This window comes from Zootoca vivipara, chromosome 1 (assembly GCF_963506605.1).
Source record: "Zootoca vivipara chromosome 1, rZooViv1.1, whole genome shotgun sequence".
Classification (NCBI taxonomy): Eukaryota; Metazoa; Chordata; class Lepidosauria; order Squamata; family Lacertidae; genus Zootoca; species Zootoca vivipara.
Genome location: NC_083276.1, coordinates 72,646,004 through 72,660,257, shown reverse-complemented (window position 1 = coordinate 72,660,257; position 14,254 = coordinate 72,646,004). Strand labels below are relative to the sequence as shown.

At 46.6% G+C, this 14,254-nt stretch overlaps 1 protein-coding gene across 2 annotated transcripts; it reads right to left on the bottom strand.

Annotated features, from left to right (window-relative positions):
• Positions 1 to 5,601: 5,601 nt before the first annotated feature.
• LOC118087865 (pleckstrin homology-like domain family A member 2) lies at positions 5,602 to 8,791 on the bottom strand. 2 transcript variants are annotated; one of them, XM_035120928.2, is made up of 2 exons: positions 8,088 to 8,791; positions 5,602 to 6,052 (listed from the first exon to the last, which is right to left on the bottom strand). In XM_035120928.2, exon 1 carries the CDS (start codon positions 8,553 to 8,555, stop codon positions 8,127 to 8,129), a length of 429 nt encoding a protein of 142 aa, XP_034976819.2. In that variant the 5' UTR covers positions 8,556 to 8,791; the 3' UTR covers positions 5,602 to 6,052; positions 8,088 to 8,126. The 2 variants fall into 2 exon arrangements, with proteins under 2 accessions (XP_034976819.2, XP_034976811.2); XM_035120920.2 differs by having other exon boundaries at positions 5,602 to 6,049.
• Positions 8,792 to 14,254: the final 5,463 nt, after the last annotated feature.

The window sequence follows — 14,254 nt, the reverse complement described above, 5'->3', positions numbered from 1 at the left end:
AACTCATGTTCGTAGTTTCGAGAACACTGTCCAACCATCTTGTCCTCTGTCGTCCCCTTCTCCTAGTGCCCTCAATCTTTCCCAACATCAGGGTCTTTTCCAAGGATTCTTCTCTTCTCATGAGGTGGCCAAAGTATTGGAGCCTCAGCTTCACGATCTGTCCTTCCAGGGAGCACTCAGGGCTGATTTCCTTAAGAATGGATAGGTTTGATCTTCTAGCAGTCCATGGGACTCTCAAGAGTCTCCTCCAGCACCATAATTCAAAAGCGTCAATTCTTCGACGATCAGCCTTCTTTATGGTCCAGCTCTCACTTCCATACATCGCTACTGGGAAAACCATAGCTTTAACTATACGGACCTTTGTCGGCAAAGTGATGTCTCTGCTTTTTAAGATGCTGTCTAGGTTTGTCATTGCTTTTCTCCCAAGAAGCAGGCGTCTTTTAATTTCGTGACTGCTGTCACCATCTGCAGTGATCAAGGAGCCCAAGAAAGTAAAATCTCTCACTGCCTCCATTTCTTCCCCTTCTATTTGCCAGGAGGTGATGGGACCAGTGGCCATGATCTTGGTTTTTTTGATGTTGAGCTTCAGACCATATTTTGCGCTCTCCTCTTTCACCCTCATTAAAAGGTTCTTTAATTCCTCCTCGCTTTCTGCCATCAAGGTTGTGTCATCTGCATATCTGAGGTTGTTGATATTTCTTCCGGCAATCTTAATTCCGGCTTGGGATTCATCTAGTCCAGCCTTTCGCATGATGAATTCTGCATATAAGTTAAATAAGCAGGGAGACAATATACAACCTTGTCGTACTCCTTTCCCAATTTTGAACCAATCAGTTGTTCCATATCCAGTTCTAACTGTAGCTTCTTGTCCCACATAGAGATTTCTCAGGAGACAGATGAGGTGATCAGGCACTCCCATTTCTTTAAGAACTTGCCATAGTTTGCTGTGGTCGACACAGTCAAAGGCTTTTGCATAGTCAATGAAGCAGAAGTAGACGTTTTTCTGGAACTCTCTAGCTTTCTCCATAATCCAGCGCATGTTTGCTATTTGGTCTCTGGTTCCTCTGCCCTTTCGAAATCCAGCTTGCACTTCTGGGAGTTCTCGGTCCACATACTGCCTAAGCCTGCCTTGTAGAATTTTAAGCATAACCTTGCTAGCGTGTGAAATGAGCGCAATTGTGCGGTAGTTAGAGCATTCTTTGGCACTGCCCTTCTTTGGAATTGGGATGTAGACTGATCTTTTCCAATCCTCTGGCCATTGCTGAGTTTTCCAAACTTGCTGGCATATTGGGTGTAGCACCTTAACAGCATCATCTTTTAAAATTTTAAATAGTTCAGCTGGAATATCATCACTTCCACTGGCCTTGTTATTAGCAATGCTTTCTAAGGCCCATTTGACTTCACTCTCCAAGATGTCTGGCTCAAGGTCAGCAACCACACTACCTGGGGTGTATGAGACCTCCATATCTTTCTGGTATAATTCCTCTGTGTATTCTTGCCACCTCTTCTTGATGTCTTCTGCTTCTGTTAGGTCCTTACCACTTTTGTCCTTGATTATGGTAATCTTTGTACGAAATGTTCCTTTCATATCTCCAATTTTCTTGAACAGATCTCTGGTTTTCCCCATTCTATTGTTTTCCTCTATTTCTTTGCATTGCTCATTTAAGAAGACCCTCTTGTCTCTCCTTGCTGTTTTTTGGAAATCTGCATTCAGTTTCCTGTATCTTTCCCTATCTCCCTTGCATTTTGCTTGCCTCCTCTCCTCCGCTATTTGTAAGGCCTCGTTGGACAGCCATTTTGCTTTCTTGCATTTCCTTTTCCTTGGGATGGTTTTCGTTGCTGCCTCCTGTATGATGTTACGAGCCTCCATCCATAGTTCTTCAGGCACTCTGTCCACCAAATCTAAATCCTTAAACCTGTTCCTCACTTCCACTGTGTATTCATAAGGGATTTGATTCAGATTGTATCTTACTGGCCCAGTGGTTTTTCCTACTTTCTTCAGTTTAAGCTGGAATTTTGCTATAAGAAGCTGATGATCTGAGTTACAGTCAGCTCCAGGTCTTGTTTTTGCTGACTGTATAGAGCTTCTCCATCTTTGGCTGCAGAGAATATAATCAATCTGATTTCGATGCTGCCCATTTGGTGATATCCATGTGTAGAGTCGTCTCTTGTGTTGTTGGAAGAGAGTGTTTGTGATGACCAGCTTGTTCTCTTGACAGAACTCTATTAGCCTTTGCCCTGCTTCATTTTGAACTCCAAGGCCAAACTTGCCAGTTGTTCCTTTTATCTCTTGATTCCCTACTTTAGCATTCCAATCCCCTGTAATGAGAAGAACATCCTTCTTTGGTGTCATTTCTAGAAGTTGTTGTAGGTCTTCATAGAATTGGTCAATTTCACTTTCTTCAGCACCAGTAGTTGGTGCATAAACTTGGATTACTGTGATGTTAAAAGGTCTGCCTTGGATTCGTATCGAGATCATTCTGTCATTTTTGAGATTGCATCCCATTACAGCTTTTGCCACTCTTTTGTTGACTATGAGGGCCACTCCATTTCTGCTACAGGATTCTTGCCCACAGTAGTAGATATGATAGTCACCCGAACTGAATTCGCCCATTCCCTTCCATTTTAGTTCACTGATGCCCAGGATGTCGATATTTATTCTTGTCATCTCATTTTTGACCACATCCAGCTTACCTCCACTCATGGTTCTTACATTCCAGGTTCCTATGCAATATTTTTCTTTACAGCATCGGACTTTCCTTTCGCTTCCAGGCATATCCGCAACTGAGCGTCCTTTCGGCTTTGGTCCAGCCGCTTCATCAGCTCTGAATCTACTTGTACTTGTCCTCCGCTCTTCCTCAGTAGCATGTTGGACGCCTTCCGACCTGAGGGGCTCATCTTCCAGCGTCATAACTTTTATATGCCTGTTGTCTTTGTCCATGGAGTTTTCTTGGCAGGGATACTGGAGTGGCTTGCCAGTTCCTTCTCCAGGTGGATCACGTTTAGTCAAAACTCTCCACTATGACCTGTCCATCTTGGGTGGCCCTGCATGGCATAGCTCATAGCTTCTCTGAGTTATTCAAGCCCCTTCGCCACGACAAGGCATTGACAGGGCACAAGGCATTGACAAGGCATTGACAGTTATTCAAGCCCCTTCGCCACGACAAGGCATTAACAGTTGGAACTGTTATCAAAGCCTAAAAGCTCTATCAAAGCATTCCGCACCTTTGATTGAAATCACACTGGGGATCTCTGAAGGCTCTGCAGATGGAATGTTCTTTCTTTAGATAGCAACATGTATTTCTGCCAGAGCCTCAGCAGAATTTCTATTGTTAAAAAAAGAGGCCTAGTTTGGAATACAAGGTAGGGAAAACAGAAATGTAGCTGCCTTTAAAAAGAAAACCAATTTCAAGTTACATGTGTCATGTCAATTTTGTCTCTAAGAAGCCCCTTGTCCACATCTCATCCCTGCCAGAAGCTCACTGCCGAATCCTATAATTGTAGAGTTGGAAGGGACTCCTGAGAATCATCAGGTCCAGCCCCCTGTAATGAAGGAATCTCAACATCCAATTTGAGCCAAACCCTACTTAGCTTTGCAACTGTACTAGCAGTTTTATTGTTGCACCCCTGTAGCTAAATAAGCCAGTCACTCTTGGATTAATCCCCACCCATTATAATATGAAGAGAATACTGAGCTACTTTATGAGATTGTCTTTAAGGATTAAAAAATTGTGCATTCATGGCACTTTGAACACTCACATGGTCTATATAAATGCTAGGTTCTATTAGTTGCCTTGATTCTGCCCTGTGGCATTGTCACTCCTTACCAGAGTGCATGGCTGTATCATTTGGAACAAGTAGACAGGAGGAGCGTCAGAGATGGAAGAGTCTGCTTCTGGGCAGAGACCTATTCCAGTTGGCAGTCACCCCTTTCTGAGCCTACAAATCTGACAAGCAGACAGCAATACTTGAAAAGCTATATCCTCTCAAACAGAGCATGACTTCCCTCAAGTCAGCAGAGGTGTCATGCAGCCGCCTCAGTTAACCTCACACTTACCAAGCTGGCAAGCTACACAGCTGTAAAGTGGTTAAACTGCTCTGCATAGCCGAAAGTGCCTTCAATGCCACGTTTTGGACTCCGCTTGTGTGTGCAGGCATTGGGCTTGTAGTCCAAAACATCAGGAGGGCACCAGGTTGGGGAAGGCAGGTTTCAAACTTCTGGTAAGTAAATGTTCAAAGATATTTGCATCCCATATCTTCAGTAATCCTTTTAGCATGACACTAAGGCAGTGTCAATGTAGTTTGTGGTGAGCTGAAACAGTGGAACATGTTCCACAAGGTACAAAAAGTGGCATTTAGCATGGCTAAATAAACATGTAGTGCTCCTTCAACACCTGGCATTGAAACAATTGCTCCCCACAGCCCTGATCTGTGGCTGTTCTGATGTCTGTTTCAAATTCTTCCTCCCAGCAACAGTGCCGGTGTCATGCAGGAACTGGTCTGAAACACTTTGCAGCAGGGCCCTGCCAAAAATGCATCAGGGCCCTGCCAAAAATGCTTGGTGAGCATACTGTTTTATCCTAGGTAAAGGTAACGGGACCCCTGACCATTAGGTCCAGTCATGACCGACTCTGGGGTTGCGGCACTCACCTCGTGTTATTGCCGAGGGAGCCGGAGTACAGCTTCCAGGTCATGTGGCCAGCATGACAAAGCCGCTCCTGGCGAACCAGACCAGCTCACGGAAACGCCGTTTACTTTCCCGCTGTAGCAGTACCTATTTATCTACTTGCACTTTGACGTGCTTTCGAACGGCTAGGTTGGCAGGAGCAGGGACTGAGCAACGGGAGCTCAGTTGCGGGGATTCGAACCGACCTTCTGATCGGCAAGCCCTAGGCTCTGTGGTTTAACCCACAGCGCCACCCGCATCCAATCCTAGTGTCTAGCAAATGACACAGGAAAATAGCCTCTGCCCTCCAAGCTCAAGGTGCCCCTCCATTGCTGCGCTCTACCCTTGTCTATGCTTTTGGTGTAGAACTTGATGGATGGCTGAAAAGGGAAATTGCTCAGATGGGGCTGAGAAAGCTAGTTCTCCATAGCAGTGAAAAGGTACTGCCTTCCACCACATTATGTTGCTTTGCTGAGCTATGTCATCAGAAGATCTTAAACTGCAGCCACCTTAAGGCACCACACTGATTCTCTGCATGCTATAGTGTGAACCAGGTAGGCTGGTGTATTTTGTGGATGAGAGCAAAAGGGTTTTTCTTGCAGTAAAGCCTTGGTCTGGATAACCTTTTGATTTCTTTTTATGATCCTAAACTACAGCCTGAGAAAGCATGCAGTGAACTGACCGCTGGTCTGACTCAGTTGGGCTGCTCTCTTTTAAGACAGGCAAATGGGGCTACTCTACATGCATTCCTATCTTATCCCTGGCAAGGCTGAGCCCCCACTCTTTATATCTGCAGATTTTGACTCCTAAACACACATTTGCAATTCTGTTAATACAAGGGCTTTCCTTAGTCATATCCCATTGTCAGGTAACGGTTGCAAGCAGAGAGCCTCATTTCCACATCTGCTGATAAATAAAACACTTCACCTCAGATATACAGTAATAAAAAAAGCATTTAATTTGGAATGGACATATTCAAATGCCGGAAGCAATTTTAAGACAAACATGTGCTTAAGGATATTTTATCAAAATAAATACAAATATAGATATTACAAATAATTTAAACTGGTTTTGCATCAGCAGGTGCTGAATATTCTTTGCATTTCATAAATAGAAAAAACAATAGCATTTTTTGCAAAGCTAGGCATCCTGTTCACACAGCCATGCTTTGCCTTATGAGTCTTTTTTGATTCTTTAAAAAAGTCTTTGGTTTGCAAATGCCTCTCATAGAACAGCCTAGCCTCTTTGCTCAGCCACCTCATCGGACCCGGGAAGGAAGAAGCTGGGCACTCCTAGCATTCTCCTTTGCTTTCCTTCATTGGTGTCCTAATGTCCCGGTTCAGTCTAAAACAACTGATCTTCTTTGTCATCCAGAGGTACAGTCTGCTGAAAACAAGAGAAAAGCAAATTATTAGTGATGCAGCAGGACAAGCTACCTAGTAGCAATAATAATAATAATAATAATAATAATAATAATAATAATAATAATAAATTAATAGCAAAAACCTCAGGAATACAGAAAGATCCTATAAAGAAGCATCTAATGTCATCCTTTTCTGGGGCTTTGCCAGCATAGGCTAGACTTTAGTAGTTCTGACTGTTTACTTACAGCACAATCCTAAATACGGTCTCTTCAGAAGGCAGTCCTACTGAATTCCATGGGGCTTATTCCCAAGAAAGTGTAGTTAGGATTACAGCCTCAGGAACCTACTGAGGTCAAGGCATCCTACTACCATGTATACAGAGAAGATAAGAAGCTGCCTTAGACAAGAGTCAGACCACTACACTGCGTGGCAACAGCTCTCTAGGATTCAGGCAGAGAGTTCTCCCCCATTCCAATGGGAGATGCTGGGAACTGAATCTAAGGGTCTTTTGCATGCAAAGCTGTGCTAGCTGGGGCTAAAAGGAGTTGTAGTTCAACACCGGGACAGTACCAGGCTGGCAAAAGTTATATTATGGCATATTAGCTTTGCTATAATAAACATGTTACTCTCTAAGCTGCCACAAGACTCTCTGCTGGTTTTCCTGCAACAGACTAAACATAGCTACTCCTATACAAATTATTGCCTCCTGTTAAGTTATTTTGGGTCAAATAATAATTTGAGTAATACACAAATAGACACCCCCCAAACTCTACTGCACAGACTCTCTGCAATGAGTTCTTAGTGCAAAACTCACAACATCCCAACTCTCCTGCAAATATCTATTATCACCCAGATGACTTGTAATAACCAAACTATCTAAACCAGGGACAAGGAACATGGTATCCTCCAATTTATGTTGGACTAAAAGGGGTACAGTGTTCCTAATCCCAGGAATTCCTAAAAGTTTGAACAGCTGCTCTCTCCCAACACCCTAATCCTAACTTTTTTCTCCTTTTACTTGAAAGCGGATGAAAGTCCGTTCTTAAACCAAAGCGTTCTTAAACCAAGGTGTGCTTTCCCATAGCAGCGGGGGGACTCAATTTATGGAAGAAGAAGAGTTTGGATTTGACATCCCGCTTTATCACTACCCGAAGGAGTTTCAAAGCAGCTAACAATCTCCTTTCCCCTCCTCCCCCACAACAAACACTCTGAGGTGAGTGGGGCTGAGAGACTTCAGATAAGTGTGACTAGCCCAAGGTCACCCAGCAGCTGCATGTGGAGGAGCGGAGACGCGAACCCGGTTCCCCAGATTATGAGTCCACCACTCTTAACTGGCTGCAGAGTGGAAGCAACGGAGGACCCTTTTCTGCCTCCCCACTTTCAGCTACTCTCTGAAGACTGGAGAAGAGACCCTCTTAAGGATATTAAGACCATGTGAAAGTGTGACTAGCCCAAGGTCACCCAGCAGCTGCACGTGGAGGAGCAGGGAATCGAACCCAGTTCACCAGATTGAGAGTCCACTGCTCTTAACTACTACACCACACTGGCTCAACACACTCAACAGGAAGCGAACAAGTTCTGCTTCCAAGGCAAAGTTCACAAACTAAAACACCTACTTCTGGGTTTGCAGAATTCTTAATCCAAGTTGTTCATAAACTAAGCTGTTCTTAAACCAAGGTACCACTGTGGTGTGTTACTGTTCACTAAAGCTAACCTACTGTTAGTCAATAATCTGCAAAATCATCATCTGGAACCAAGCTCTGCTGCTCACATGGGAGGTTAGAGCAATAGATTCCTCCGAATCACCTTCTCAACCAACCATAAATCCTGTATGGGGTAAGAAGGGGAAGGCCACTGAATTGCATACAACTTTCCCAAAGTTGCGCTGGTAATCGACGGAGTGGTTGTGATCCAGCAGGCCGTATCAAACGGAACAGGTCTTAGAGTTTTGATTTAGATTAATCAACTCGGAGGATCAATGAGTGAAGATGGGGAGGCAGGTTGGGGGCGAAGTCAGGGGGCAAACGAGACTAAGACGGCAGCCAGCGCTCGCTCACCTTAGGTCGCTCTCTCGCTCGGGGGCGCGCGTGTCCGGCTCAGGGCGCGCGCGCGAGGCGCCTGTCCCGAGTGGCGGCGGCCGCGTGCTCGGCGGCCTCTTGGCGGCTCTTGAAGTCCTCGATGGCGCGCTTGTTCTGGAAGTCGATGAGCGCCATGGTGATGGAAGCGTTCCAGCAGCTCTCGCCCGGGCACCGAAAGTCGATCTCCTTGCGGTCCGTCGTGACGATGGTGAAGTACACGTACTTGCCCGTCCGCTCCACGCAGTCCACCTTCTGGATGGAGCCGAAGCGCAGCTCCTTCCCGCCGCCGCCTCGGGCCTTGCCGGCCTCGGGCGAGAAGAGGCTCAGGCTGTCCTTGCTCAGCACCACCGCCTTCTTCTTCCACAGCTGGAAGAGGCTGTCGCTGCGCTTCTCCAGCTCGCCCTCGCGGATCACGTCCGACGGCGACGCGGCTGCCGGGCCCTTCATGCTGCCGCTGCTGCCCGCACCGAGATCGCCTCGAGGGACCAGCGCCAAGGCCACGCTCGCCCGCCCGCCCGCTCGCCTTGCTTGCCCTCCTTCCGACGGGGACGCTGGCCTCCGGCTCCGCAACGCTGTTGCTTGCTGCTTGGTTTGCTGTGCGCTCTCGCGGGCGAAGAACTGGCTGAGCTCTTTATGGCTTTGGGGCCGCCCCAGGCCCCGCCCTGCCGGCGCACCTCCGCCCTCGCGAGGCGACCGACCCGGGATGACTTGGCCGCTTCTTCCTGCCGCCCACTCGCTCGCTCAGCCCTTCACACACAACCCGCCGCCGCCGCCCCCCCCCCTTCCCGCGCGGCCTCCCGGCGGAAGCGGATTGATCCTCAGCCCACCCTCGGGGCCGGGAGGCGCCTGGTACTGGCGGCTGCCAAAGCAGATCCTCCCTGCCTTTCCCTCCCCCGGGTCTCTTTCCCTTAGCCTTAGAGAGCATTTCGTTTCCTATCTGCTGACGTGTTGGACTTGCCTTCTGTTCTTGCTCCCCTGCTCCCATTAAAGCTTTCGAGGGGGTTTCCTGTTCCATCCGTTGGCAGTGGGGCAGGATCTGCTGATAGGTATCTTGCGTGCCTTGCAGTAGATCAGCAAGGAGATCTGCGCATTCACACACACCCCTAAATTAGGCTGCTGAGTTAAGGGCTTTGGGGGGGGAGCGTGTGTTAGCCTGCAGGATGCCTGAGTCTCTTCTAATCGCTGGGGTCCTGGATCCAGCAAGGCTTAAAATCTAATGGAGGACTCCATTGCTGAACTATGGTCCTTATCACCACCAAAGTATGGGTCCATAGTATAACAACGGAGGTTGTTCTGTGCCAGAGGGCAAATGGGTGTCCCACCCACCCTCACCTGGCTGGTAGTGAAGAAGACAAAAATGCAGAGCTGGGCTGGAAGCAGGCAGAAGCTAGTGGATGAGGACCATGCTTGATTTCTGCTTGAATCCAAGGCTATGACTATGGGAGATGCCAAACCTTCTGTGATGTTAATGCTATGAGCCTTCCATTGTAGGATCAGGTTGAGTATATGTGTAAGTAACCCATATATCAAAGACTCCACAGTCTCTGCTGTCTCTCTTTCCAAGGAAGCAGAACCTTAGGTAAGCGCATGGATCCCTGGAGTATCTTGCCCAAAATTGGTCCCAATTGCGGCATTGCTTCTCTGCCACTGGCAGAGGGAGCAGACCAGGTAGGAAGTGCCACCTGGGGAGCTTCTGCCACCTGAGGCAGCAACCTCACACTTCCTAAGGGCTGGACCAGCTCTGAGTCTGACCCCCCCGTTTCCCCCCATCAGCAGCCAGCTATGTTTCCTTGCCTAATGGTAGGTAGGACCTGTCTCATTTTGCCTAATGGTAGGGCTCAGTTGTAAAATGCAGGAGCCACTTTTGTAGAGTTACCATATTTTGAAGAGCAAAAGAGAGGACACATTTGCCGATTTCTACTTTTTACTATGGATCGCTATGACAACTCTACCCACAAAAAAGGACCTGTCCTGGAAAAAGAGGACATATGTCAACCCTACTTTTGAGGAATTAACATTCCTCATGGAGAGTAGAAAAGAATAATTAATTTGTGCTCTATGCGTGTGAACATAAGAGGTGGCCTGTCTCTGTGTTGAGGTTTCCTGAAGCAAAGGAAACTGAAGGAACGGCACTTAAGATAAAGAGGCCTACCCCTCCTCCATGAGCCAGACCCAGCCCAGCAGCTGAATGAAATCTGGGGAGTGTTCCAAGGCGGCAGCTGACTCAGACATAGATAGTGGGCTTGGCAACAGCTGCATTCCTGCCGCTAGTCATCCTGTGAGGTGCAGGCAAGCCAGAGAGGAAGGGAGGGAAAGTGAGGGATAGGCGAGAGCAGAGGTAACCAACATGGTGCCCTCCAGAAAATTAGAATCATAGAATCATAGAGTTGGAAGAGACCACAAGGGCCATCCAGTCCAACCCCTACCAAGCAGGAAACACCATCAAAGCATTCCTGACAGATGGCTGTCAAGCCTCCGCTTAAAGACCTCCAAAGAAGGAGACTCCACCACACTCCTTGGCAGCAAATTCCACTGTCGAACAGCTCTTACTGTCAGGAAGTTCTTCCTAATGTTTAGGTGGAATCTTCTTTCTTGTAGCTTGAATCCATTGCCCAGTGTCCGCTTCTCTGGAGCAGCAGAAAACAACCTTTCACCCTCTTCTATATGACATCCTTTTACATATTGTGGGCTACAATTCCCAAGAGCCCCTGCCAGCATAACCAATGGTCAGAGATGATGTGAGTTGTAGTCCAGAAACTTCTGGCAGGCTCCCAGGGTGAGAGGCTGGAAGGAGAAAGGAAAGATCCCAGATAAGAACTGGGATCTGAATGTTAAGAACTACCTTTAAGAGAGGACATCATACCTTATTTTTACTTTTTGTCGCTGTTTTTGTTTTCATGTTCTAATTTACATCCGTTTTCTATATCTATATTGTGTCATGAAAAAAACTTTAATAAAAACCTGAACACAGAAACTTGGCATCAGATTAGCTACCCTGGAAGTTTGCCACCCTAGACAGCCACCCAGTTCTCCTACTGGTTCAACTGACGCTTGGTGCAGAGCACCATGCCATTGCCCACATGTTGGTAAAGTTGAGTCAGCTGGTGTCATAGCGATGTCAGGTGACTGACACACTGGGTGGCTCCACCCACCTGTCAACCCAGAGGTGGTGGTAAAGACCAAGTTCCCCACCCTTGTGTCCATCACCTTCTGGCTTGAGAGCAGAACACAGTGCCCCTCTTGCACAGCTTTTAGTCACCAGCAGCCACCCATGAGCCTTAGCTCCCTAAATGAGGAACAGGGGGAAGGAAGGCACACAATCTTGCAAAAATTAGCCACACAGCTACCGTAAGTGCATTCCTTTCCCATTGTTGTCCGTAGGATTTAATTGCAACCAATGTTTGCTAAATGGTGCCCACACCTGGAGGAGGAGAGTCCCTGAATATCTCACTATTTTTTTTAATCAATGTTTCCACTTCCCTCCCTACCCTTTTTATATTTTTATCCAGCTACCTTTAGTACAAATGGGCTGCATTGCAGTCAGAGCCCTTGGACAGGGTTTAAATTGACTTTGTGTACTTGGAAAGGCAACAAAAAGAAGGCATGAATGAAACCCAGATCAAGGCAGAGCAAAGGTCAGGTGTGCAGGCAGGCACATGTTTGCACACGCCCTGCTCCAGATGTCCTGTTTGAAATAATGGGTTTTCTTTCCTGGGAACCAGGCGTTTGCTATAAGATTCTTGACTTTCGGTATTGTGCTGCTTTCCAAGGCCGCACCCAATTCATACTAGCACATATTGGTCATTCAAATGATGTGAGTGCTGTTCCTCCAGTTAGCCTACACATCTACCTACACTGGGTAGCATTTTTTGTTGTTGGGTTGTCCTGAACAAAGCAGACTGCATAAGGGTTTTGGTGAATTGTTTGGGGATCCACAGCTGTGAAGCAAGAGGTGGCAGCATTTCTGGGGTGATGAACTGATAGTATTTCACTGGACAAATCTGTCATTTTGGTTCTCTAAGGCAGTGTTTCCCAACCTTGTGCCTCCAGCTGTTTTCGGACTACAATTCCCATCATTCCTGACCACTGGTCTTGCTAGCTAGGGATGATGGGAGTTGTAGTCCCAAAACAGTTGGAGGCACAAGGTTGGGAAACACTGCTCTAAGGCTGTGTACACATTATACATTTAAAACATGCACATGCACACACACAAAAAAGTATCCTAAAACTAGTTTACCCCCCACACAGCTACAATTCCCAGCACCTTTAACAAACTACAGTTCCCAGGATTTGGTTGGAGAGGAGAACTGTACTGCAAAATTCAGAGAAGTGTGGATTTTGAAGAATACTTGTGTTTCAGTTCACATATTGGATTGAGAAGTGCAAATTAGGTAGGTTCTCATTTAAATGCAGACAAAATCGAACATCTCCTCCATCCCTATCTATCACATTGAGGATATTGTTATGAGTTTGGTGGTGGAGAAGGCTGTATGCCAAGACCCTTCTAATTCTTGGGTACAGCAAGTGTTAAAATCTAAGCAATGGTTCAAATTCCTGAAACAGCCAGGCTAGCTTTCTGGTGTGATAATGGCCCTCTGAATATGGGCCATTGAGGTAACAAAGGAAGTGGCTATGTGCCAGACAACAAATGGGTGCCCACCCTCCCTCCCTCAACTCACTGGTAGGTAGGTAGAAAAGACAAAGACAAGAGTTGAGTTGCATGTGTGAGAGCTAGAAGCTGGAGGAAGAAGCAGACTGAAGCCTGTGAAGGAGAGACATGATGCCTGATTTCTGTTCACATCCAGGACTGTGGCTATGGGTGAAGCAAGACCCTCTTGGGGTGTTAACGCTGTGAACCCCTCTGTCGTAGGCTCAGGTGGTATATATGTGTAATTAAGTCATATATCATAAAGACGCAACCATTTCCACTATATCTCATTCCAAAGGAACCCTGGGTAAGCACCATCTGGAATCCCTCAAGTCTCGCATTGCTCGGAGATTGGGATGGCGTGCAACAACATGCTTATTGAGAAACGGAGGAGTCCTGCAATAATTGGTGTGTCAGAAATTGTCCAGTTTCTAAAGTTTGGGCGGCTTAACCTGAAACCACCTCCATAATCAAAAGCTCCATTATGAGCAGCTGGTATACTCAATGTCGAATCTCCTGTGTTGAAAACCTATCTCACACAAGGGCATCCTATCATGCAGAGAAGCAGAAGTCACTTCCATCCTGTACACCTGCATGAGCTTTGAAAGCTGGATTTGCCTACATTTTAACAGTTGGCTGGTTTCTCAATCCCTGCCCAGTTGATCAAGAAGCCCATCAATTCTGATGAGAGTAAGTTTTTCAAAGACAGGAAAGGGAATTGAGAAGATTAGAATTCAGGGAGTCCCCAGGCAGCATTTTGGAACACCTTAAAACAGGCATCCTCAGACTTCGGCCCTCCAGATGTTTTGGGCTACAATTTCCATCATCCCTGACCACTGGTCCTGTTAGCTAGGGATCATGGGAGTTGTAGGCCAAAACATCTGGAGGGCCGCAGTTTGGGGGTGCCTGCCTTGAAACAAATTAATCTTAGAACTGTATTCTCTCTTTTTTTGGTGTGTCAGGGCAGGGGCGGGGAGGTCCTGCAGGAGCAAATGTCATGCTGGACAGGATGAAAGGCTTTTAGCTTAAGGAATCTTTCCTTTTCCTGCTTCTTAAATGCCTTGAAAACACAGGTTTCTATTATATAAAAAAAGCAATTTTACATTTAAAACAGCAAATTTTCACCTTGGATTTTTTTTATAAAAAAAAAATCATGCGTACACTTCGCTGCTCTGGTACAAGAGTAGCTGGCAATTACAGAGCCAGATGTTATTTAGGTTTCTGGGTTTTTTAAAAGATGGTTTCTATAAGAGATTCTGGTGATAACATACAATGGCCATCAACCCACCTTTTTACAAATTTTGGCCCATTGCAGTCAAATAAATGAGTAAAGTGCAGAACAAGTCAGGAGCTTGTAGGAGGAACCCTACCCCTGCCCATCACAGAGGGCTGTGTTGACTGCAGGATAATCTGCCTGCTGCCCAACCCACCCCTGGAAGGAAGGTGAAGGCTGGTTATTAAAGGGTGGCCTTCTCGTTGACCTTACCCTACGATTGCC